The following is a 27,506-nucleotide window of genomic DNA, read 5'->3' as shown; positions in this document are numbered from 1 at the left end:
TGAGCTCTGTGACATTCTGCCAAGGCAGTTTCGGCATTTCTTATTTTATTGTAAGATATTATATCTGGGCCAGAATATTAAATCCAGAGTCATGAAAAAGTGTTCACTCAGCAATAAATTTCCCTATTCATATATTCTGCCCATTTTTACACCACCATCCACCGTCCCTAAAATCTATTACATATGTTACCCTGGTTTCTGATGGTAAATATAAAACAGGTCTTGAACTTTGTGGGGTATGTTTTCTCAGGCTCTATTTTCCTGCTGAATCTATACTGAAACCTGGTCCCAGTTATTTGTCTGAAAGCAATGAGAAAAGATTGAAGTAAATCTCACAAAAAAATAAGTATTGTCTTGTTCCAAGTGAAATCTCTACCAGTTCTCTTTGCAAGGAGAAGCCACTATCCTCTAATATGGAAAGAAGCTTATTCTATCAGCCCATAGGATTCAGGGGAATACAGGTATTCAAGATTTAGACCTTTCTACTCATATCTCTCCATCCCAGGTTCTAGGGTCCCACTGTATTCCTATCAGAGCTCTGATTGATATCAAATACTTATGGAGGAGGTGCACTCATAGAAAGTTGACTTTGTAGCCCTTCTACCATTAAAATTAGATTCTGCACCTGATTTTCAGTACAGTCTTGTCTAGGATCTTCAGGAAAAAAAAAATTATTTTAAAATACTTCCATGTAGGCTTTCTGATTTCAGAGACAGTCATGAGTTTACAGTTAGCTAATTTGAACCTGCCATTTGCTTTTTCAAGGCTGCTAGGATCCAGTCCACTTTCGAATTCTTATACTGCTTCTTCAATACCATCTAAATGCCGAAACTACAGCATAAGCCAATGTTTCACTTTCCTTCTGTGCCTCATCCTGATTGCATGTCAGGAATTTTCACCACCGAACTTAGCACCACCGATGGAGTCCTCACCACTGCCTGACCAGTTCCAGAATCCCATGCTGTGAATCTGCTTCCTGGCCCATTTTGGTGCCAACTGTATCAGCCTCAGTTTCCTCCCTACCCCATCTCTACACCCGAGGAAACAGCTTGTATGCAGATAGTTTATTTTGGATTTAATTAAGCCCAAGGAAAAGTAGTGGGGCGCTGGGGAAAGTGAAGCCGGGAAGGGTGGAAAACCAATATAACATATGTGTTATTGACCGGGGCTCAATCTTGCCAGGACCTACTGAGGAGGTGGACAAAATGCAACCAAGAATTTTTCTGAGCTGTGAAAAGGAGGAAAATTTTCCACCAGCCTCTGTCCTCTGCTAGTCAACCATTGGTTGCCCCTGTGACTTTTTATGCTCCTCACGTTTCCAAACTGCTCAGACATGAATTCCACAGTGTTCCAGCAGTTGCCACCTATCGTTTCTGGTGTTCAAGAAGCCTGAAACGTAAAGTGAGATGTACGCAGTCACTGAAATAAGGTACTGTCAGGTCACATCTGCACAAAACTGGTTGTCATAGCAATGTCTATGATAAAAGATAGACCTAAAGAAGGTAAAGTGGGGCATACAATGCCTCTGATTCATATAACATGTATATTGAGAAATGTTTTTCTATACCTGATCCTTCATCTGAATATTCAATGTCTTTCTGACTGTGATTTATATTATAGCTGCTGATTTCTGCCACCCACAACCCATATTGCCAACATGTCCCCAAGATAATAAATTGGACGCTTGCATTGGAAGCTCTAGGTACTATATATTTTGTTTACTCAGCTAGCTAATGACATATTTTTAAAATTTCTGGCAGGGTGCAGTGGCTCATGCCTGCAATCCCAGCACTTTGGGAGGCCGAGGCAGGTGGATCACCTGAGGTCAGGAGTCCAAGACCAGCCTGGCCAACATGGTGAAACCCTGTCTCTCTAGAAATGCAAAAATTAGCCTGATGTGGTGGCACACACCTGTAATCTCAGCTACTCAGGAGGCTGAGGCAGGAGAATTGCTTGAACCTGGAAGATGGAGGTTGCAGTGAGCCAAGATTGCACCATTGCACTCCAGCCTGGGCAACAGAGCGAGACTCTGTCTCAGAATAATAATAATAATTTAAAAATAAAATTTCTTAGTGTTACTATATAATTTAATTTGATCTGAGTTTGACCCATGACAATATCAAACTTAAAGATATTCTGTCTAAACTTCCCTCTTCCCAGAAGTCATCAGCATATTTATTCTCCTACATTTTCCCATATTTTAAGAGGTTTCATTTTACAAACCTCAATTTCTTCTGTCACTTTTTCCTTCTTTATCTTCTTGCTTTTACTATGCCAGAAAAGCATATTGAGCCAGAAAACTTTAAGACATTAAGATGTTAATTTTCCAATTTCACTTAAGGGAATCTATGCTTTTTGGAGTCCTTGAATTGCAAATAAACATCTGTAGAAGAAATGGCTAATTGTCTCCCGGTTTCTGTTCTCTTATGATATATAGCCATAAAATATTTAGCTGTACTGCTACATGTGACTCTGTGTGACTCTCAAATTTTTTGTGTCAATTTGAGTGGGCCATACAGTGTCCACATTGAACATTGTTTCTAGGTGTGTCTGTTATGGTGTTTTAGCATCCAGAATCGGTGGACTAAATAAAGTAGATTGCCCTCCCCAAAAGGGGTCGGTATCATCCAGCCTGTTGAGATAATAAACAGAACAAAACGGAGCAGAAAGAGGAATTCACACCTTTTTTCCTTCCTCACTGTGGACCTCTGGTTCTCAGGCCTTCCGACTTGCACTGAATTACACCACTGGCTTTCCTGGGTCTCCAGTTTACCCATAGCAGACTGTAGGATTTCTCATTCTTCATAATCACATGAGCCAATTCTTTATAATAAATCTCCTTTTAGATAGATAGAAACAATATATATCTAAGATTTCATATATACATATATACAATATAGTTAGATATGGATATAGATACATCCTATTGGTTCTGTTTCTCTGGAGATCCTGAAGTCATATAGATTTTGGTATTAAGAGCAGGTCTAGAGGAATAGAATTTTAAGGATAAATTTTCTAAATTGCTTCTAGGGTTTTACGACTGAATCGTATGAAAATGGAAGATAAGGTAAAAGAAAGAGAAAAATTCATTCATTTTATTTCAGACGTTCTTGCCCTGGCTGTAAACTAGAACTACTTGAGGAGCTTTTAAAGATTACTGATGCTTGGTCCTATTCCTACAGGCAATTTATTGTCCAATAGATGTCCTGATCATCTGCTTTTTTGAGAGTTCCCAGAGGTCAATGCACAATGTTGTTTAAGAATCACTGCTCTATTGTGGGGAAAAATGAGATTATAGAAGTACAGATTAAGAATCACTGCTTTATTGTAGGAAAAAATGGGTATGAGGACCTTGAAAATGGAGCATGTGAGGAAACCCATCTGATGGCTTCAATTTTGTCCATTATACAGGAAGACATGTCATCAGTTAGAGTGATGAAGGTCAAAATTGACAGGGGAGGGGCAGTTGAGAATCTCTAAAATACGCTTATCTAAAATAAAACCTAGATTACTAATCGTTGTACATTACCTATTTGAAATTATATGCTTTTGGGCCTGGTAAAATTTCTCAAATATTAAATGTATGTACTTTTAAATACATATAGAAAAAAAGGCAGTAAACAATAGAAAATATATATTGTATTTGGATCATATTGGTTTTCTCCTTCCTTCATATATTCTATATTTTTAAGTTTGAAAATAAACTTTTATTATATTCACAATTGAATAATGATATTTAGCTTTACCAAAGTATAGTTGATATAGAAAAAAATTGTACACATTTAATGTATACATCCTGACATAACCTCCAAAAAAAAGTTTCGGTTTAAAAAAAAAAAATGAAATCAATGGCGAATCAGCAAGCAGAAATGTAATGGCACTGTGTTAGCTTGCCAGGGCTGCCATAACAAAGTACCACAGACTGAGTAGCTTAAGCCACAGAAATTTGTTATCTTACAATTCTGGATGCTGGAAGTCCAAGATCAAAGTGTCATTGTTACAGGACAGTGATCCTGATCCAGACCCCAAGAGAGGGTTCTTGGATCTCATGCAAGAAAGAATTCAGGGTGAGTCCACTATGCAAAGTAAAAGCAAGTTTAATAAGAAAATGCAATGGTGAAAGGACAGCAACTCCATAGACAAGAGTAGAAGGTTCCCAAAAGTAAGAGGAGAAATGCATCCACCCTAGGTACAATGCTTGTACATGTGGAGAGATGTTTTGCTACAAGAGTTTGTGATAAAGAATTAATTTTCTTAATTAGTATATTTTGCAAGAATGGATATCATTATATTTAAAGCAAAATTAGGAATGCCTTTGTTCTCCAGATATTGGGATATTTGGATGCTCCCAAGTCTGGATCTGCTTACTAAACATTAATTTGTTCCCTTAACAGTAAAATCCAGAGGCTAGGAACGCCTACCTTTCTGAGAATGCAGCCCAGCAAGTCTCAGCCTCATTTTCCTAGCCCTCACTCAAAGTGGAGTCTCTCTGGTTCCAATGCCTCTGACATATTCCCCCCTCCACACTTTACAAGGGGACCCTTAAGCCTAAGGGTTTCAGAGGCATGAAGATCTGTCTTCTGTAACTTCTTCAGGCTGAATGGGAGGAATGACATTCCTGCCTCACTATTAGGGTCTCTTGCATTCAGGGTAGAGAGAAACTCACTCAGAGAGTGTTGGTATGGTGAAGGTTGTTCATACCTCCAAGTTCTGACAAAAGGTGATAATCTGGAAGATTAGTAAGTGCTCAATTTAAGAAACATTGAGTGACCTTGTCTTGCATTCCTACACAAAAAGTACTACTACAATATATTCCACAACACCAAAGCAAAATAAGTAAAATCATTACAAGGAAACTAAACAGGAAGGCTTTCCAAGAACTGGGAAGTTGTTGGAACAGAGTGAGTATAGGGTCAATGGACAGTGTATCAATGGCAGTGTATCAATGGCAGAGACAGGAATGGCTAACGCTTTCATAACCTGGATAATAGTCCGAGACATAATGAAATACCCCACAAACTTAGGTTGGTTGGTTAAATATGCCAGAGCCACCCAGAAGTGGAGGAAAGTGGCAATTCTCCACATATCCAACAGTTTGTCTGATTATGTACAGGCTAAAGTCTGTGTCCACTCAGTCAATAAGTTACTCTCTGCATGAGTCCAACTTATACCCAAAAGTAAATTGTCAATCTATATTTTTATATTACCCATCCCTTTTATTTCTTCCAAACTGGAGTCAGAGGTCACTTATTTGGTCACAGGAAAAAACAGGATCAGTGTCTTATGTTCCATCTGCCTGTGGGAACTCAAAAGAGGTTTAATTTGAGATAAGTGGACCCAGCTGTTTATTCTCAGGAGTTTAACTGCATTTGGGGTACTAAGGAATTGATAGGGCTGAAGATATGTTTTGGGTAATTGTTTTTGTGAAAGATGGGCCATAATCACTCTGTAAGCTCATAGGCAGCCCAAATCTAGGAATTATTTCCTTTAGCAGAGTTTAGAAACCTCAATTGCCTTTTCAGAGCTGGTAGGAAAAGCCTCAATCCAACTAGTAAAGGTGTCAAGGAATACTAATAAATATTTAAACCAATTACACGGGAGCATCTGAGTACAGTGTATTTGCCAATCTTCACCTTCCTCTATGCTGAACAGGCCTTATTAGAGGAGGAGGTAAAGGTGGGTTATTTGGGTTATTCCAGACACATAGTTCACAGGCCTCAGTTACCTGCTTTGCTGTTTTAAGTAAGCCTTTTTCTACAAAAAGCTGCGACATGAATTGAAACAGGGAATCTCTTCCCAAATAAGTAGAGTCATGCAAATGCTTAACTATTTTCCACTGATAGCATCTAGTATCAACAGTTTGTTTTCATTGATACGCCAGCCAGAGGATCTTCAATTGAACCCCGAATTTCAACCCATTCTTATTCCTCTTTAGTATATCTTGGTTCTGTTATTGTCATGGCTGAGGGCTCCTTTAACACTGCTGCCTTAGCAGCTGCATCTGCAAAGAAGTTTCCCTTAATCACACTAAGGGAAGAGCCTTTTTTCTTGGCTCACAGCAACTTCCACCTCCCAAGCTTAAGCAATTCTCCTTCCTCAGATTCCTTAGCAGCTGGGACTACTAATTTTTTTTGTATTATTAGTAGAGACAGGGTTTCACCATGTTGGCCAAGCTGGTCTCAAACTGTGACCTCAAGTAATCCACCCGCCTCGGCCTCCCAAAGTGCTGTGATTACAGGTGTGAACTACAGCGCCAGACCCAGAATTTCTAAGTGATGTTTTATAGGGGAACCCTTAGCACTTTGGAGTCCCTATTCCTTCCAGATAGCAGCATGAGCATGAAGTACCAGAAAGGCAGACTTAGAATCAGTGTAAATGTAAATTCTTAAGTCCTTTCCCAATTGCAGGGCTCTAGTAAGAGCTATTCTGTAATATTTAGGTTCAGGGGTTCAGGGTGCCCTCAGCTCCCCTGAGAGGACGTTTCTCCAAGTTCTTGGTCTCCTGCTCCCTCAAGAATGAGAGAGGGGACCACGGCACAGTGTGCAGTAAATGCCGTACTCAGAAGTGTTTGTAGAAAGTGATTTATTTAGAGAGAGAAACAGGAGGAGAGAGGTAGAAACAGCTAACTCTCACACTGAGTGAGAGAATCCAGAAAGATGGAATCCAGGAGAGGAAAGCAGCTTCCACCTTGAGTGGAAGGGAATAGAGAGAGAGATGGAGTTTAGGAGAGGAAGACAGGCTTCCACGAGAGAGCGTGGAAGGGGACTCCAGAAGGGAAATCCAGGAGAGAGAAAGACGGCTTCCATGAAGGGAGTGTTTGTGGAAGGGGACCCAAATGTGGAGTCTGAAGTGTGTGGAAAAAGGGGACTTTTAGCCTGGGAGGAACCCCCACCTAAGACCCCAGACCTATGAAAGGAGTTCCTTAGAACTTCCACTGGAGTGATTGATTCTTAGTTTCTTCCCGCGCCGTCTAAATTTAAACTGTTAAATCTCCCAGATGGAGAGAGAAAGGAGGGGAGCTGGCACTAGGAAGTTCTTGCCCTTAAAACTACACCCCCTTGTGGATCCAGAAAGAGAACACCTTCCCTCAAATCCTGCCTTTTGAGCTGAAGTAGAAGCTGGCAAGGCCTGAGATTCAATTACCTGATGTTGACTGACAACAGCTTACCCAGCTTTCCTGTTTCCCTGGTGCATCAAGTTACCTCCATCTGTAAACCATTCACCTCAGGATTATCTAGAGGCTCATCCTTTAAATCTGGACAGCTGGAGTAAACTTGCTCCATAACTTGTATACTGGAATGATCTCGGGTGCCTGTGGGTTCAGGCAAATAGGTAGCTGGATTCAACGTATGGCATACTTTAAGTGTTATATCAGGATGTTTAGCAACAAAGCCTGATATATATTCACAGGAGAGGAGAAGGAGCATTGCGATCTGCCTTGTGATTTCCAAAAGATACTACTCTTTGCAGCTGAGTTAACAAATTCCTTCCCAACAAGTGGTGGGGCATTCGGTAGAAAACAAAAGTCCCTGAAGAGAAGCTTAAAGGATAAGTAAAATGGCATCTGTGGGCTTGTCCATCTATTCCCATGACCATACAGTTTTGGGGCAACAGAGACCCATTATAATGGGTCAAAACAGCATGAGCAGTCCAGAAGGAAGTTAATGTTCTTACCTGCCACATCGAGGGTTACCGAAGGCTTCTCCAGAGGTAATGGCTAGTTGTCTGATGGGAGCTGTGGCGGAAAGTCTCGGGCTCGTCGTTCTTGGGCTTACCTGGCTATTTCGGCCATCATTGGTTTGGGTGCCGATGGCTCCCTTCAGAGCCCTGGGCAATCCCTCTTCCAATGGCCAGTTTTCTTACAAGATGCACATAGATTCATGCCCAAGGCACAGTGACTCTGACACCCAGCTTTCGGCTTCCCACCTTTGAGCTCCCCTTTTTCAGGCCAAGAGCTGGGAGGACAGCCCTCTGTGGTGAGGTAAGCTTAAGGCTGCAGCCAAGAGCTGCTTGTGGGAGGTTCTTCTTGCCCTTTCTGCTTCCTCTGCTCTGTCCCTGTTATTAAAAACTAAAACTACCATACCCAAAAGCTGTTATGTAGGAGTTTGAGGACCCACAGCTGCTTTTTATAGTTTCCTATGAATATCAGGGGCAGACTGGATTATAAAATGTACTCCCAAAAGGGTTCGTCCTTCCCTTGAGGCAGGGTCAGTGTTAGTATATTTCCTAATTGCCTCAATTAAACGCCCTTGAAACAAAGCTGGATAGTCATCCTTGTCCTGAGAAACTTCCTTAATATTTTCATACTTAATAGGCTTTTTCAGACATTTCTTCATCCCTTCCAACAAATAAGTGACCATATGATCTCTCCTCCCCAAGGAGTCACTGCCCCTTGATAGTTCCACTCTGGATCTTCATCTGGAACTGCTCTACCTCCTGCCTGATATATACTATGGTTTGGGTTGTGAGCCAATGCCTCATCTGCATGGGCCCTAGCTGTCCCCTAAATGTGTTCTCTTCCACTGTATAACACAGAGACAACAAAACATGCAGATCCTGTCAAGTTAACTATACATCAGAATTAATTTCTCAAACTCATCTATGAATCTTCCTAGGTCTTCAGAGAAATAACCACACTTCTCTTTACATAGAGTCAAATCAGACATAAAGAAGGGAACATATACTCTCACAGTGCCTTCTTCCCCATTTGTCACCTCTCTAAGTGGACAAATGTTTCCCTTTGGAGGTTGATAGGAAGCTCCACTATGAGTAGTACTCACCAAGCTAAGCTCCTCAGGACCAAGGGGGCTTGCATTAAAGGATCATCTAGCATGTCTATCTCTTTTTCTTCTTTTCCTCATGATTGACATTATCCAAATAACATAAGTAAGCCAAGCCATGGATCTCAGATAAACTACAACATGGACTTTGACAAAAATGCTGAATAAGGCAAAGGAAATGAAGAGGATGTAGATGGAAATGACCAGAGCAAGCAGGTTCCGGGCAATAGTGGCAGTGTGGATTGGTCAAGCAAAGCCGGTTTGCCTGAATGCAAGAAAGGAAAGAAGTGTTTTTAGTGTGCAAAATGAAATGAAACAGCAAGGAGAAAAGTCCCCTGATTTCCGTCCTAGTGCTTCTCAATCATATCTAGTTGGCATAGCAGCAACAAAACATAACCACATCTACCTAATCTTCTTGCTCATAGCTGTTGAATACCAAATCTCAATCAGCAATTTTAAAGAGAGCCTTCAATGCTTTTTGTTCCCAACGTTTCACAAGCAGACACATGGAAATCGGGAGACACATAAGAAAAGAGTAAGCTAAAATCCCTAAGCGCAGTCAGATAAAGTCTCCTGAAAATGACAGTGAAACACAGACAGCAACCAAGAAATTGATTCATGCAGCAAGGAGGACAAGGCAGACTAATACAAAGAGCAGGTGCCAAACCCGTTTTTAGCAGAGAGGGACTTCACTGAGACAAACCTCTAACCTCTTAGATCTTAGAAGGGACTCTAACCCTCCTAAGTCGGGCCTCTAACCCAAGGTCAGACAAGGGTCTTTGCCTTCTCTTAAGAGGGGCCTCTAACCCACCCTGTCTTCAGAGGGACTCTAACCCAATCCCATCCTTTACCCAGGTAACCCACCACTCACCCAAAGTCATCCAATCAGTGCTGCAGGCGGTTTCCCTTGGCTTGCGGTGGGTGGGGTTTCTTCAGTATGGGTCCTTCATGGTTGTCAGAAATATGTTACAGAACAGGGGTCCCAATCCAGACCCAAAGAGAGGGTTCTTGGATATCATGCAAGAAAGAATTCAGGGCAAGTCCACAGTGCAAAGTAAAAGCAAGTTTATTAAGAAAGTACAGTGGCAAAAGGACAGCAACTCCATAGACAGAGTAGGACGTTCCCGAAAGAGGAGGAGCTCATCCACCCTCTAGGTACAATGCTTGTATTTATGGGGAGATGTGTTTTGCTACAAGGGTTTGTGGTAAAGAATTAATTTTCTTAATTAGTATATTTTGCAGGAATTAATATGATTATCTTTAAAGCAAAATTAGAAATGCCTTTGTTTTCCAGATATTGGGTTATCTGGACACTCCCAAGTCTGGGTCTGCTTAGTAAACATTATTAAATTTGTGCCCCTAACCATAAACATCTAGAGGCCAGGAATGCCCACCTTTCTGAGAATGCAGGCTAGTAAGTCTCAGCCTCAAATTCCTAGTCCTCACTCAAAATGGAGTCGCTCTGGTCCAAACACCTCTGACATCATCAGGGTTGGTTTCTTCTGATGTCTCTCCCCTTGGCTTGTAGATGGCCATCTTTTCTTTGTGTCTTCACATGGTCATCCCTCTGTGTCCTAATCTCCTCTTCTTATAAGGACATGGTCAGGTTAAATTAGGATCACTCTAAGGACCTCATTTAACTTAATTACCTCCTGAAAGACCTTATCTCCAAATACAGTTACATTGGGAAGTACTGAGGATTAGGACTTTAACATATGTAAAAGGAACTTAGATTGCACTGAGACATTTATGTTCTTTCTTCCTACTATTTCCATTCTCTTTGTCCTGTAGGTAGGTTTTTGGGTCATTGGTTCTTTTTGTTTGTTATTTGTTTCCTTATTTCTTAAGTCTTATGACTTAAAAATCTGTCTGGTAAGCAGTTTCTCAGCAGTGATTCAAATTTTTTGATATTTTTGGTAATGTTATTGATTTAAAAGTATTTTAGATCCTTCTAAACCCAAGAAAAAAGAATGTTCTAAAACGAAACTGAAACTCTCTACCCTTCAACTTCCTCCTGCTTTTCTGTACTGACACTCTGACACGCCCACAGAAAGTCAGAGCACCGGGAGAACAGAAAACTTCACAATTTCATGCCTTAGTTTTTTTTTAAAAAAGATCGTTACAGTTCTGTGTCACCCAGCCATCAGAAGAGGAATGAGACAGCAAAAGCTCAAATGACTGTTTCAAGCTTGATGAAGTTTTCAGGAAAATCCTGGTAAGTAAACTGAATTATTAAACCTTTATTTGTTATACCTTTGAGGGGACAGCTATATTTTTAAAACTTCAGCTGTACTTTTTAAATAAATATATGTTTGTACATAAACCATTACTTATAAAACTACTAAAGTAATTAGAAACATCAATGGATTAAATACATGTCAGTATATTTAACTGATAATAGCTTTATAAGTCCTCTTCTAAAAAGAAACATACCATTAAGTGTAATTAGGATGGAGGGAGGGTTTCTGATTGTGGCAGGCAGGCTTTGCAAAAGAGAATGGAGTAATGATGCAAACAGGGTCAGGAATTTAAGCACAGAAAATTCTAAAGGAACCTGTGATCTTGTAAAATTACGCAAAATTTTTTCTTCATAATGTAAGATGTTATTAAAAGCTTTACATTTCATCGAGGGTAATACTCTGCAGAGGCTATATACTCTTCTATTAAAGTATTTCATCTACATACATTTTATACAGCAACCTGGTTGAAAACAAACAAACAAAAAATACAAAGTGTTCTCAGGAAAACGAAACTAACTTCCTTGTGTGGCCTCCCTTTGCCAGACTATGGGAGGAGGGTGTGGGTGGCTCTCCTGGGCTACAGCCAAGATTCTGAAGTGTTTTTCCACTACTTCAGTTCTAAGAATCCTGCAGAGCTCCCCATGGATATCTGGGGTGTTGCTGAGGGCCTCTAAAAGATGGGGTGGGCACCTGTGCTTGTCCCTGAGAGTTTGCTGATTTAGTACCTCTTGCTGAACAGCAAAGAGAAAACTGGAGTGTTGAGGATGGCAACCTGCAGCCCCTTTGTCAGTAATCAATGTATCTAAACAATATTTGTGTTTACGATTGTTTCAAAACAGGACACTGAGGGTCTCTAAAAAGGCAAGTGTTATACCCAGGCAATCACAAAATTAGTCCACACTAATCAGGATAATTTTGATTGTTACTTAGTTCCAACAGCATATATCCAGATGCTCTTAAATTGCACTAGCTAAAATGAAATAAAAAATCTGGACTCTGTTTTTTCCATCTTTAGGATTTCAAGAGAGAGAGTGGCTGGTTAAATTACTGAAAGAGGACTCTGGCTTAAAGAAGGCATTGCACCTCACCTGAGTGGATTGTGTCAGTGGAAAGCGGTAAGCCCCTTGCCAGAAGATCAGCTTCCCAGCAGAGGCTGCAGGTGAAAACAGCAGAGGTCTTAAGACACTGGGGACTTGGAGTCAAAAGGGACCTCACCTCCTCCAGGGAATAATGCTTTGTGAGAAATGGCCTCACTCAGCCACTGTGAGTGACACAGCAGAAAGTTGGCAAGGTGTCTTATGAAAGTAGGGTACCTACAAAAACTGCAGGAGAAAACATATTTATTAATTTTCTTTTCCTTTTGAGAAAAACTTCCTTTTCATTCTTTGTGACCAGACGATAGAAGCTGAAGTTAGTTCTGGCCTAAGGGTAGCTCAGTAAAGAGATTTCCCCAGATTTCTATCTGGGCTTCCAGCCAAGTGAAGTAATTACCCTAAAAAAGTGAGAAAGTCCTTTGACTCACAGACGTTGCTAGCTTGAGGGCTTTCAAATATTCATTACTTTTAACTACTCTAAGGAAATATGTTATTCATTTAACAGATTTTTGTTAAGAATCTATTTTGTGCTAGGCAATGCAGGATAATGAAGAAAATGTAAAGAAATTTGTCCTCATTGGAATGCATAGATTAATGGGTGGGACAGAAAAGCAAAGTAAGTAGGTTAAAATATATAAAATATTTGCTTGTTATAAGTCCTAAGTAGAGAAAGCCAGAAGAGAGATAGAAGTGTTGGGAGGTAGTATAAAGTTTGCAGTAGGCTGGCCAAACAGTGCCTGGCTGAGAAGGTGGCATTTGACAAAAGATCTCAAGAAAGTGAGTGAGCCCTGCTGGTATCCAAGGACATTCCAGGAAGAGAATGCAAGTGTAGTGGCTGCAAACAGGGACAGGGGCCTCCTACAGGAAGCAATGAGGAGGTCAGGTGGCTGGGCCAGATTGGGAGGGAAAAATAAAAGACGTAATATCAGAGGGTTAACGGGTTACCAGATGGTGTGAGGCCTTGTCAGATGGAAAGCTACAAGCAGGGGTGGACACAATATTGTCATGATGTTATTTACATTTTAACAGGGTCACTCTGGCTGCCTTTTTTGAGAGGTCCCTGAAGGGATCAATAACAGCAAGAGGGAACCTGATGAGGGAGCTATTCCTATAATCCAGGAGAGAGATGAGGATGGCTTGGACTAGGTGGTAGTGGTGACAGGTGGTCAAATACTGGGCATATTGTGAAGATATAGCCCATAGGACTGGCTCTACATTGAACATGGAATGCTGGAACAGAGATAAAGTATACCTGCCACATATTGTTGGAGGTTTATTATTTTCTTAGAAGGATTTAAGTATACAAAGAGATACTACCTAGAAGGGTATTCTTTTCACTATTCTTTCTGGTTTTCTGTATGTTTGAACAGTTTCATAGTAGAAAGTTAGAAGGAGAATCTGTTCCATAAACATTTCCTAAGCAGAAATCTGGTCTATTACATTTTAATTGGTTGTGATATCATTGTTTTATGCAATATGTTCTCAACAAGTATATCCTTTGGTAAACTGAACAAGGAACAAGTCTGTTCTACCTACAGCTCTGCTTCCTCATAGCTGCTTTCCGGAATGTGACTCTTGCAAATTCTCAAGAAAGGGGAACTAATCTAAGGGATCCACATCAAACAGGCTCATGAAGACTTATTTCATGTTTCTAATATAAAGATAGACGTTTTCAGAAAAGTCCTAGTAAGTTACTAATCATTAAAGTCTTGTTTAGTCAACTCTGTTTAAAAGCTATCTTTAAAAATTAATTCTAAAAAGTAAAACAAAACTTTGAAAATGAATATACTTACAAGTGTGCATAAGCTGTTTCTTATGAGACCATTTTGAAAGGAATAAGAAATATCACTGCTTTTATATAAGTATCACTAGATGTAACTTGTGCTGACTGCAGAATTTTTAAAAAAGAAACCTTCCAGCAAGCATGGCAAGGGTGCAGCATATTTCTAGAGTTGGAAGGCTCTGGGAGTGAGGCTAGAAAACCTGGGTAAGGTGTAGACCAGAAGATCAGGAATCCAAGCATATAAAACTGTGTAGAAAATTGTAGCTGTGTGCAGCTATGCCATCCTCTGTCCTATAAGTTAGAATAAAGCCCTCCAAAGTTTAGCCTTCATTTCATGAAACATTTTTGTTCACCACTAGCTTGTATAGAAACTGGGTAAAAATACCTAATTTGAACATGCTCTTCAAGAAAATGAAACTATTAACTTTGTGGTTTCAGTTACACAGAGCGTTATAGAGCAGAAGTGGGCCTGCTGGTCGGCTGCTGAAATTCTGAGCATCCTTTCCTAGAGGCACAGGAAGTGAATGAGTGAGCCCAGTGAGGTGAGTGAGCCCAGTGAGGCCCAGCCTCCTAAAAAAGGGGGTGAGCACCAGAGCTTGCAAAGACCAGGACAGTTTGATTCTTCCTACTTAGTCTTTACAGAGAAAAATAATAGTCTTTAGGCAGTAGATCCTGAAATTTAGTGTCTGCAGGGAATTCATTCTCAGACCTGTGCAGATACCAAACCCCAGACATACTCAAGTCCCTAATATAAAATGGCAAAGTATTTGCCTATAACCTATACACATCCTCCCATGTACTTTGAGTCATCTCTAGATTGCTTATAATACCTAGTACAGTGTAATATTACACAGTTGTTATACTGTATTGTTTAGAGAATAGTGACAATGAAAACAAGTCTGTACATGTTCAGTACAGATGCAATTTTTTTTCAAATATTTTCAATCTGAAGTTGGTTGAATCCACGGATGTGGTATCCACTGATAGGGAGGGCCTAGTGTAAAAATAAAGAGAACTCTGGGTTTCAAAATTATCTCAGAACAGAATGAAGATAAGGTACAGGTCTTCTCCCCAGCTCCAACCAGAGCAGCTACACCCATGTTAAATACAGCAGTTTCAGGTGCGTTTCTTTTGGAAAAACAGGACAAAAACAAGGAACAACTAGGACAACACTAGTTCTGGTCTGATTTTCCTATAAGTGGGAAAACAGGCTCACTGAGAGGAGACAAAATTAATCATGACATCATTTTTCTGATCACAGTTCCTCCCCTTTTATACACAATATGTAGCTTCTTGCTAAACATGAATGTCATGTTTAAAACTATGCCAACAGCCTAAGATGTATGTTGAAGTCACAGAAAGAGCCCAAAAGTTATGTCAAAGCATTATTAAAACGTTTTTGCCCAAATCATTGTCACCTAAATTAAATAACAGCTCCAACTAAATATGGATTATAAATCATATAAGATGCTTATAATTGACAGATGGCAAAATTAACATGAAAATAATATTAAATATATAATAGCTTCAAATTGTTACATCTCTTCTCAGCTACCATCATAGGGGTGGGAAATGGTGGAATTCTTGCTAAAAAATATTTTGACCTTTTTTTTTTGAAATGAAGTCTTCTTCTTGTCCCCCAGGCTGGAGTGCAGTGGCATGATCTCGGCTCACTGTAACCTCCACCTGCTGGGTTCAAACCATTCTTTTGCCTCAGCCTCCCAGGGAGCGGGGATTAAAAGCACCTGTTACCACGCCCAGCTAATTTTTGCATTTTTAGTAGAAACAGCGTTTCACCTCGAACTCCTGACCTCAAGTGATCTGCCCGCCTCAGCCTCCTGAAGTGCTGGGATTACAGGCATGAGCCACCGCACTCAGCCAATATTTTGATGTTGTGTGTTATCATACTAACATATGATGTAGTAACACAAGAAAAGTGAAGAAAGCAGGTCGGTCGGTAGATGTGGTTTCAGGAGTTTGGAGAAATTCTCTTTGGATTGCTTCATATCTGATGGCTTAAACAGGAAGCAAGGTAATCATGGTGAGGAAGTGTTTTAGGTTTGATGAGAGAGGAGAGACAGTGAAATGATCATTTAGGAGAATAAGAGTCACTAAAGCAGAGAAATAGAGCATGGTAGCTGAGAGCATTAAGGTGAGATCAGTTACGGTATAGAGTGCCATTGTCCAGCCATGTTCCAATCAGGGTGTGGAGGACCATTGTCCAGCCATGTTCCAGTCAAGGTGTGAAAGGTCATCATCCAGCACGCTGCAGTCAGGGTATGGAGGACCATTGTCCAGCCATGCTCTGACAAGCTGTTAGGGACTCAGTGGTGGATATAAGTAGCATTGTGGTTTAACTACGAGTTGTACCACAGAGGAGAAAATAAGTGATGATGATGAATATTCAGAACAATATTAAGCCAGTAAAAGAGGGAAAGTGAAACATGAATGAAGTGTGGAAAAGTGAGACAGTAGTAGAATCCATGGATCGAAGGTGTTGGTGTTAAAGAAATATTTACTAGTGTTTGAGCACTAAAGGCAGTGAGCCTGAGGGGCAGGAGATGGTGGGGACAGGGAAGTGTTTGAAACAGAGAGGATAGAGGGCTTGTAGTTCTCAGTAACTGCATTTGTTGGCTAGGGCTGCCATAATAAAGTAGCAAAGAGTCACTTCAACGACAGAAATGTATTATCTCAGAATCCTGGAGACTAGAAATCCAAGATCAAGGTGTTGGCAGGGTGGCTTCCTTCTGAGGGTTACAAGGGAGAATTTCTTCCATGCCTTTCACAGTAGCATGCTGGCAATCTTTGGTGATTCTTGGCTTATAGAAACATCACACTGATCTCTGCTTTTGTCTTCATACTGTTCTCCCTGTGTGTAAGAAAGCCTCTGTGCCCAAGTGTCCCCTTTTTACAAAAACATCATTCATATTGGATTAGGGCCCCCTCTAATAATTTCACATCTACTAATTACATCTACAACAATCCTGTCTCCAAATAAAGTCACATTGTGAGGTTAGGAATTCAAAGCATGAATTTTGGGGTGATAGAATTCAACCCATAATAGTAATGATAATGTCAAGGATGTGACCATGGGAATAGAAATGGGTTGATATCAAGATAAAAGTCAATCGAGTGAGAGGCCAATGTATTGGAAGGATAAATGATGTATCTATTGAGCTAGCAATAATTAGAACAGAAATAGTATCTGAGGACATGAGTGTTGTCTTCCCTTCAGCTTCCCACATTTTAATACAAAATATTAAAGTGACTAAAAATGTATAAAAAGTAAGTATTCAGCAAATTTTCAAAGTATGAAATATCTTAAGACTAAGGTTTAAAATTCTATGGTAGTTATCTCATATGTAATGACTTCAAAAAAGTTTTTATTAGAAATATGTTTATTAATTACTGCTTATACTATTGGTTTTACATAATGCTTATAAACAGGTGAGGCAGGGCCCCTCCCTTGGTCTTACCTGAGATGACACTTAGGGCCTCTTCGGGGGAGATGGAAAGATCAGGGATGACCCTACCAGACTCTCAGGCTCCCTCTGCCCAGAGTACTCCATGGGAGGCCCAGTGAGTGACCTGGCTCTGGGTACAGGAGTAGGAACTACCCGTGGCTGGAACAGCACCTTGTTATACCCCTTGGACCCACTAGAGGAGCCTTTGGCAGGTCCACCAAAAGGTGGAGCAATAGGTAGACCAATAGGTAAACCATTTCTTACTCCCTAATCTGTCACCCAGGCTTTCTCCCTCACTTGCTTCCCACATGACTCCAGCAGTTCCCATAACTTCACCTGCCCAATGTTCTCACTCTCTTCCCTCTCACATATCCCAGGCCTAGACCCCTTCTTGTGTCTAACAAAAAGCACTACCACACTTTGTCAGCATAAACTTTTTTGAGTGTGTATGTGTGTGTGACTTATTTTATTTTTTTATCTTCTTTAATGGATGATAAGTATCATGAAAGAACTTCACATCTGTTTTGATTATCACTGTTTTTCCTGAGCATGATGCCTGGTACATAATAGGTACTCATTAAATACGTGCGGAATGAATGAACAGCTGACACTATTTAAGATGAATAACACTTATCTCTAGTTACAAGATATGGGCTAATTCTTGTGGGACCCCTAAGACCTACAAGTGACTTCTGTATACACTACAGATGAACAGACTCGATCATCTAAAATATATTTATAGCATTCATTGTGCCAGTTGCTCATAGTTCTGCTAATTGGCTCAGGGCTAGTTGTGACCCACAGACTGAAGCCAGGGTAAGAGAATTCAAGGCACTAAGGCAACCAGGAACAGTTTTATCAAGGCAAGTGGAAGCTGCTGTACTCAGTGGTTGCATGCCTATGGATGGGGTAAATCATTCTGGTGCAAATACGGTATTCACACCATAAGTGGGTAGTTCAGGTTTTCTCTGTGGCCAATCACAGGGCTGCAAGCTGAAGCCCCAGTTTAGCTTATTCTTTATGCATAACTATTAGGTGAACTTTTCCAAGAAGTTCCAAGCACAGATGTTTAAAATTTGCAGTTTGGCTAGACTTTGTGATTGGCTGTGCATTACTTTTTTTTTAAACTTATAGCATTCATTAGGTTTAAGGAACTTAAAAATTACAAATCATTTAAAACAGTGGTCCCCAATCTTTCTGGAACTAGGATGGTTTCATGGAAGACAATTTTTCCACAGAGTAGTGGGGAATGGTTTTGAGTTGAGTCAGGGGCATTACATTTTGTGTGCACTTTATTTCTATTATTACTATATTATAACACATAATGAAATTATTATACAACTCCCCATAATGTAGACTAGTAGAAGCCCTGAGATTGTTTTCCTGCAACTAGATGGTCCCATCTAGGGTTATTGGGACATGGTGACTAATCATCAGGAATTAGATTCTGATAAGGAGTGTGCAGCCTAGGTCCCTCAAATGCACAGTTCACAACAGGGTTTGCACTCCTATGAGAAACTAATGCCGCCACTGATCTGACAGGATGTGGTGCTCAGGCAGTAATGCAAGCTATGGGGAGTGACTGTAAATGCAGATGAAGGAAACTTTGCCAGCTCACCCACCATTCACCTCCTGCTGTGCAGCCCAGTTTCTAATAGGCTAGGGACTGGCACTGGTCCATGTCATGGGGTTTGGGGACCCCTGGTTTAAAATGCTTGTATTTTCTCCCTTTATAGCTTACTCTAGTGTTTTTGTATTTGATCCTTCATGTTTTTTGTCTGTCCTTAAAAGGTTTTCACTTTCTGGTTTTTCTGCTTACTTAGACCAATTAATTTATTTATCTTTTAAATTCTGATTCAGTTGGTCTAAGTGGGGCCTGAGAATTTACATTTCTAGCCAGCTTCTAAGTGATGCTGCTGGTCTGGAGACCACACCTTGGGAACCACTGCTGTTGGTCTTGTCTGCACAATGTATTCAGCAAGGCAAACTTTAAAACTAATGCCCGAAAACACCACCCTCACTCCCTCAACAACTAACACAGTCTCAGATGTGGAACGCCAAGTGATTCTAATGTATAACTGAGGTTGAAAACCCCTGTCCTAGGAGTTGAAAATAGGCAGCTCTTGCCATTCATCAAAGTACATAATTGTAGGATCATCTTTATTAGCCTCATATCAATAATTTAGGTGAAAAAGTCTCTAACAAAATTAAAAACTCATACTATTTTCCCTATCTAGTTTCAGCGGGCCCAGCTTGAACTACAGATAGTCTCTTTGGGTACCTTCTGAAAGCACAAGAATTAGCCAACCAAATCAATTATCTTGACATTTTGCTACCAGGTTCCCCCACCCCTAGCCTTGTGGCCTAACAGCTTGAGTTCCGAAAGAAAACAGATGATTATTTAATCAACTGCTTTGTTACTATGCAACAAAGATAGACATCTGTGGATCCCTGTTCCTCAACCCACCTCTACCTCTTCAGTTTCATTATTTTAAAGTTTGTTTGCAATATTCCTGTGTGCTGTGGGAACCAGTTTCTATGTTACTTATGATTCTGGTTTTAAGTTACAAAAACCCAACTTTCCCCATGTTAAGCTAAAAGGGAGAATTATCATAAGGATAAAAGTTGTTTCACCTAGTTAGCAGCTACAGCTTATTTCGTAATTACAATTAGAGTCATCTAAGAAACAAGGATATGAATTAGGACGGTAAAACAGCTAAAGTAAGTATCAAGCAGTTTTAAGTCAGCCCTGAGCAATGTTATACATATCTATATCTAAATCTATATACGTATGTATCTTCTGTATGAGAATGTATACACAGTTTATATGATTTCAATAATAAAGTATAATTCTAAAATACTTATTATATTACTTTTTCTAAGGAAGAAGTTGAAGCTTTGCTATGAGTAAACAAGTAACTCTACCTGAAATGATTAAAGACTGGACCAAAGAGCATGTGAAAAAGTGGGTAACTGAAGACCTTAAGATTGATGAGAAATATGGGCAAATTCTGCTCAATGAAGAAGTGACAGGATTAGTCCTGCAGGAATTAACTGAGAAGGACCTTACAGAGATGGGGCTACCACGGGGTCCAGCACTTTTGATAAAACGTTCATATAACAAATTGAATAATACGTCCCCTGAAAGTGACAATCATGATCCTGGACAATTAAATCATTCAAAATCTTCTATAACAGAACACCATAAAAAGCCAAAACAGACCAAAAGGAAAGAAAAAAATTCAGTGTCATCCAGTATTGATTATGATCCCAGAGAGGTCAGAGATATCAAAGAACAAGAATCAATTCTTATGAAAGAAAATGTGTTAGATGAAGTAGTAAATGCCAAAGACAAGAAAAAGGATAAGCTAAAACCTGAACAATTGACTTGCATGCCATATCCTTTTGATCAGTTCCATGACAGCCAGCGCTACATAGAACATTACATCCTACAACCTGAAACAGGACCACTCAATCTCATCGACCCAATACATGAGTTCAAAGCTCTCACCGACACAGAAAGAGCCACAGAAGAGGACATTAAGATGAAATTTAGCAACGAAGTCTTCCGATTTGCATCAGCTTGTATGAATTCACGCACCAATGGCACCATCCATTTTGGAGTCAAGGACAAACCCCATGGCGAAATTGTTGGTGTGAACATCACCAGTAAGGATGTCTTCATTGACCACTTCAATCTAATGATCAAAAAGTATTTTGAAGAAAGTGAGATCAATGAAGCCAAGAAGTGTATTCGGGAGCCAAGGTTTGTGGAAGTCCTCCTGCAGAACAATACACCATCTGACAGGTTTGTCATTGAAGTCGATATTATTCCAAAACACTCTGTATGTAAAGATAAGTATTTCTACATTCAGATGCAAAGTTGTACAGATAAAATATGGAAACAAAACCAAAATTCTTCACTGTTTGTAAGAGAAGGGGCTAGCTCTAGGGATATCCTGGCCAATCCCAACAAACGGGATGTAGATTTCAAAGCATTTTCACAAAAATTAAAGTCACTGGTAGCATCTAGGAAAGAGGCTGAAGAAGAATACAGAATGAAGGCAATGAAGAAGGAGAGTGAAGGACTAAAGCTGGTTAAACTTCTCATAGGAAACCGAGACTCACTAGATAATTCATACTATGACTGGTACATTCTTGTAATAAATAAATGCCATCCAAACCAAATCAAGCACTTAGATTTTTTAAAGGAAATTAAATGGTTTGCTGTGTTGGAGTTTGATCCTGAATCTCAGATCAAGGGAGTGGTCAAAGCTTACAAAGAAAGCCGAGTGGCAAACCTTCACTTTCCAAATCAGTATGAAGACAAGAAAACGAACATGAGGGAGAAGACTTCTGCTCTCAATCTTTACCAGCAGCCCAGCTGGATTTTCTGCAATGGCAGATCAGATTTGAAAAGCGAGACATATAAACCTCTAGAACCACATTTATGGCAGAGAGAAAGAGCTTCAGAAGTCAGGAAACTGATTTTGTTTCTCACAGATGAAAATATAATGACAAGAGGAAAATTTTTGGTAGTGTTTCTATTACTCTCTACAGTAGAAAGCCCAGTAGATCCACTCATTGAAACTTTCTGGGCTTTCTATCAAGCTCTCAAAGGAATGGAAAATATGTTGTGTATCTCTGTAAGCTCACATACCTACCAACGATGGAAGGATCTACTACAAACAAGAATGAATATAGAAGATGAATTAACAAACCACAGTATTTCTACTTTAAATATAGAATTGGTAAATAGCACTATCCTTAAACTAAAATCGGTGACTCAGTCATCAAGAAGGTTTTTGCCTGCCCATGGATCTTCTTCCATTATCCTAGAGAAAAAGGAAGAGGATGTCTTGACTGCACTGGAAATCCTCTGTGAAAATGAGTGTAGAGACACAGACATCGAGAAAGATGAATCTAAATTCCTGGAATTTAGGAAATCTAAAGAAGAACACTTTTATCGAGGTGGCAAAGTATCATGGTGGAACTTCTATTTTTCTTCTGAAAACTATTCTTCAGATTTTGTGAAAAGGGACAGTTACGAAAAGCTTAAAGATTTAATACAATGCCTGGCAGAGTCTCCTAAACCAATATTTGCAAAAATCATTAATCTTTATCATCATCCAGGCTGTGGGGGTACAACACTGGCTATGCATGTTCTCTGGGACTTAAAGAAAAAGTTCAGATGTGCTGTGTTAAAAAACAAAACAACTGATTTTGTAGAAATTGGCGAGCAAGTGACCAATCTGGTCACCTATAAGGCAAAGAGCCATCCTGTGCTCCTCCTTGTGGATGATTTTGAAGAACAAGAAAATGTCTACATTCTACAAAATGTGATCCATTCAAATTTAGCAGAAAAGGATTTGCGATATGAAAATACATTGGTAATTATTTTAAACTGCATGAGATCCCGGAATCCAGATGAAAGTGCAAAATCGGCAGACAGTATTGCACTAAATTACCAACTTTCTTCCAAGGAACAAAGAGCTTTTGGGGCCAAACTGAAGGAAATTGAAAAGCAGCACAAGAATTGTGAAAACTTTTATTCCTTCATGATCATGAAAAGCAATTTTGATGAAACATATATAGAAAATGTAGTCAGGAATATCCTAAAAGGACAGGATGTTGACAGCAAGGAAGTACAACTCATTTCCTTCCTAGCTTTACTCAACTCTTATGTTACTGATTCTACAATTTCACTTTCACAGTGTGAAATATTTTTGGGAATCATATACACTAGTACACCCTGGGAACCTGAAAGCCTGGAAGACAAGATGGGAACTTATTCTACACTTCTAATAAAAACAGAAGTATCAGAATATGGGAGATACACAGGTGTGCGTATCATTCACCCTCTGATTGCCGTGTACTGTCTGAAAGAACTGGAAAGAAGCTATCACTTGGATAAATGTCAAATTGCATTGAAGATATTAGAAGAGAGTTTATTTTATGATTCTGGAATAGGAAGAGACAAATTTCAACATGATGTTCAAACTCTTCTGGTTACAAGACAACGCAGGGAGTATGGAGATGAAACAGACACTTTGTTTTCCCCATTAATGGAAGCTTTACAGAATAAAGACATTGAAAAGGTCTTGAGTGCAGGAAGTAGACGATTCCCACAAAATGCATTCATTTGTCAAGCCTTAGCAAGACATTTCTACATTAAAGAGAAGGACTTTAACACTGCTCTGGACTGGGCATGTCAGGCCAAAATGAAAGCACCTAAAAATTCCTATATTTCAGATACACTTGGTCAAGTCTACAAAAGTGAAATCAAATGGTGGTTGGATGAGAACAAAAACTGTAGGGACATTACTGTTAATGACCTAACACATCTCCTAGAAGCTGCCGAAAAAGCCTCAAGAGCTTTCAAAGAATCCCAACGGCAAACTGATAGTAAAAACTGTGAAACTGAGACCTGGTCACCACAGAAGTCCCAGAGACGATATGGCATGTACAATACCGCTGGTTTCTTGGGTGAAATAGAAGTTGGTCTTTACACTATCCAGATTCTTCAGCTCACTCCCTTTTTCCACAAAGAAAATGAATTATCTGAAAACCACATGGTGCAATTTTTATCAGGAAAGTGGACCATTCCTCCTGATCCCAAAAATGAATATTATTTGGCTCTTAGCAAGTTCACATCTCACCTAGAACATTTACAATCAGATCTGAAACGGTGCTTTGACTTTTTTATTGATTATATGGTTCTTCTGAAAATGAGGTATGCCCAAAAAGAAATTGTGGAAGTCATGTTAAGCAAGAAAGTCAGTCGTTGTTTCAGGAAATACACAGAACTTTTCTGCCATTTGGATTCAGATCTGTTACAAAATAAAGGGAGTCAATTACTCCAGGAGGAAAATTGCAGGAAAAATCTAGAAGCTCTGAGAGCAGATAGGTTTGCTGGACTCTTGGAATATCTTACTCCAAAATACAAAGATGCTGCAAACATCATGGAAATTATAGTGAATGAATATGCCTTCCTACTGCATCAAAACTCAAAAAAGTGCATGACAAATGAGAAACAAAATTCTATTTTGGCCAACATTATTCTCAGTTGTCTAAAGCCCAACTCCAAGTCCATTCAACCACTTAACATGCTAAAAAAACAACTCCGAGAGGTCTTGCAATTTGTAGGACTAAGTCATCAATATCCAGACCCTTATTTCTTGGCCTGCCTCCTGTTCTGGCCAGAAAATCAAGAGCTAGATCAGGATTCCAAACTAATAGAAAAGTACGTTTCATCCTTAAATAGATCCTTCAGGGGACAGTACAAGCGCATGTGCAGATCCAAGCAGGCAAGCACACTTTTCTATCTGGGCAATAGGAAGGGTCTCTACAGTATTGTTCACAAGGCTGAAATAGAGCAGTACTTTGATAAGGTACAGAATACAAATTCCCTCTGGCAGAGTGGGGATGTGTGGAAAAAAAATGAAGTCAAAGGCCTCCTGCGTCGTCTAATTGGTCAGGCTGAAGGCAAGCTAGTCTCTATTGAATATGGAACAGAGGAAAAAATTAAAATACCAGTAACATCTGTTTATTCAGGTCCACTCAGAAGTGGTAGGAACATAGAAAGAGTGTCTTTCTACCTAGGATTTTCCATTGAAGGCCCTCTGGCATATGATATACAAGTAATTTAAGAAGATACATCACCTATACTTCAAATATGTTTATTTATATCTTTATGATTTTATTTCTTTCTCTATTCTCATGGCACTTTCATGACATTATTGGCTTACCTCTAATCACAGATTTTGCTTTTGCCTCCCTGAATGAATTCAAAGCCTTTTTAAGATATGAAACGGGCCTACACACAAAACTTGGCATACAGGAGAGTCAATTATTTAATGTTTTAAATATGCATTTTCAGACTCAAATAATTAATATATTCCTTTGGTATCTACCAGTCACATTATAACTGATTATAGGTCAATAAAATCTGTGTTAAATTCAATTGCTTTTATATGTTTTCTGAATTATTTCTTCACTGTGACAGCAAAGATTTAAATAAGATGAATGTAAACGAGAAAGCTTATTGAACTCAAACCCACAGATCCACACCAGAGTTTCAATTAACTTGGTATCAATAAAAACATATGTGGAAGGTAACTATGTTGTTCTTCATCCTCTATATAACTCCCTGCCAACTCTCTCTCTCTCACACACACACACGCACACACACACACACACACACTCCTTGTACCCCTTGCCCTTCTCCCAACTCTTTGCTTCAGCAGAGAGAAGAGTTCAAAAATAATCATAAATTTGAACTCTCTCCATTCTCTTCTTCCCATTCACAGATGAATGTCTTCCTTTAGCCATTCTTGTCGCCTGTCAATACAGCCTTATCTCCACCTGTTCCTTAGATCTCATCTCCCCTGGGCTTTTTTTCCCACTCATTACCCTCTTTGTTCCCTTTACTTCTCAACCTGTGTTATAAACATGCTGTTCTCTCTGCTGAGATTGCCCTGTGTCTATGTAACATTCTCTTTCCTTCTATTCTGATTTGTCATTCACAACTGAGTTCAAGAGTCATCTCCACTGGGAAGTCTTCCATGACCACCATCATCTCTGCCTGATTAGATGGCTTCCTCATGGTAACATGTTTTCTCAACTTTTCAGTGCCAAGGAATGCCATCCCAGAAGCTCATTTCCAGACTCACAACAGAAAAGTCTAAAGCACCATTCCAGAGCTTGGAATTTAAGAGCTACCCATTGCCTATAAAGTGAAACATAGTCTAATATAGATCAAATTGACTATTGAAATAAGAAATATGTTTATTTATCCACATCTTTATATCTCTTTGTAATGTAACTTAGATGTTCCAAACTCCAAACCCAATTCTTCTTGTCATCAAGAAGCCTATGCTCTATCGGGGTTCTTTTGGCCTGTATTTCTCTGCATCTGGGCAATCCTCACATGGTCCAGAACATGTCCCTGTTTCTGAAAGCTGTGTCTGCAGCTGCTCCTCCTACAAACAGCTGCCTCCCTCTTCTGCAGTCCACTAGTCCATACAGTAACAGGATCTCCCAAATGGTTGTATTCTCCAAAGTGTTCATAGGCCTGTGGACATAGGCCTGATCCTTATTTCTTTTAAACTTCCTTAAAAGTGGACTATAACATTTAGTGAGACATAGCTAAAGGCTTGACGTAGAGAAAAAAATTATAATGAAAGGAGGAAAAACTACTAAATATTCCTGCTAACCATAACTATCTTCCGAGTTAATAATTCTGGCCCCACTGTAACCAAGGGAGTGTACTTAGCTACCAGAGGTTGTAAGTTCTTGGCCTCTCTAACCCTGAAGAATGGGGAAAGTGGCCCCAGAGGTGTGATGGGTTTACCATTTGAATAAAATAATGGACCCAAATAGTTTTGCAGAAGAGTAATTTATTAGACAGAGAGAGAGAGAGAAAGAGAGAGAAGATGGCTCCTACGCTGTTGCAGGTGGGGAGCCCAGAGTGGGAAATCCATTTAGATAGGAGCAACTGAAGTTTTTAACCCTTGAGTTATTCCCGCCCCATTCATGTTCTCATCCAATGAGAGGAGTTCTTTCAAACTTCCTCTGGAGTGATTGATCTTTGACTCTAATACCAGATTGGCTACTTGGTCTACAACCCTGAATTACAGCGCCCTCTCTTCCCAGAGCTTTCCGCAGGAATTTGGGACATAAGAGCCCCACTTAACTTTCCCTACCTTGCCCGCACAAGGGAAACTAGACAAAGAATTTTACATTTGAAACCCCTCTGGTCTCCGAATGGAGGTGTGGAGACAGGAAATTTCTGCATTTGAAACCCCTCCTCTAGCGGACCTGGGAAGAAATGTTTCTTTAATAACACAGTCCCTCACCACTACCAGGTATCTTGGAGGGCTTCTTTCTACCTAGCCCTTATTTCAATAGCCATGCTATAAAGTGATCTTTGCTCATTTTCCTGAATGAAACTACTCCTAAACATGAATGCTTGACTCAGAGAGTAGGATGCAAACACTTTGTGGTCCCCAGAAAGAATTACATTCTTCCTATTAAGAAATATAATGTAATATGCAGAATGTCACCCCACCCTCAATGAGGACAAGGTCTTACATTACTATGCAGAGAAGCGTATGACCCCCACAAATCTGAGACAGGGCTCAGTT

At 39.8% G+C, this 27,506-nt stretch overlaps 1 protein-coding gene across 6 annotated transcripts; it reads left to right on the top strand.

Moving 5' to 3' along the window:
* The first annotated feature begins 10,432 nt into the window (after positions 1-10,432).
* SAMD9L (sterile alpha motif domain containing 9 like) lies at positions 10,433-26,049 on the top strand. 6 transcript variants are annotated; one of them, XM_017525096.2, is made up of 4 exons: positions 10,433-10,995; positions 12,036-12,135; positions 14,336-14,439; positions 20,249-26,049. In XM_017525096.2, the coding sequence occupies exon 4, from the start codon at positions 20,265-20,267 to the stop codon at positions 25,008-25,010; it is 4,746 nt and encodes a 1,581-aa protein (XP_017380585.1). In that variant the 5' UTR covers positions 10,433-10,995; positions 12,036-12,135; positions 14,336-14,439; positions 20,249-20,264; the 3' UTR covers positions 25,011-26,049. The 6 variants fall into 6 exon arrangements, with proteins under 6 accessions (XP_017380585.1, XP_017380584.1, XP_037593198.1 ...); XM_017525095.2 differs by having other exon boundaries at positions 20,245-26,049; XM_037737270.1 differs by lacking the exon at positions 14,336-14,439 and having other exon boundaries at positions 12,036-12,179.
* The last annotated feature ends 1,457 nt before the right edge of the window (positions 26,050-27,506 follow it).

This window comes from Cebus imitator, unplaced genomic scaffold (genome assembly GCF_001604975.1).
Source record: "Cebus imitator isolate Cc_AM_T3 unplaced genomic scaffold, Cebus_imitator-1.0 Scaffold37, whole genome shotgun sequence".
NCBI classification, from domain to species: Eukaryota; Metazoa; Chordata; class Mammalia; order Primates; family Cebidae; genus Cebus; species Cebus imitator.
This window is presented reverse-complemented; position numbering and strand designations above follow the sequence as displayed.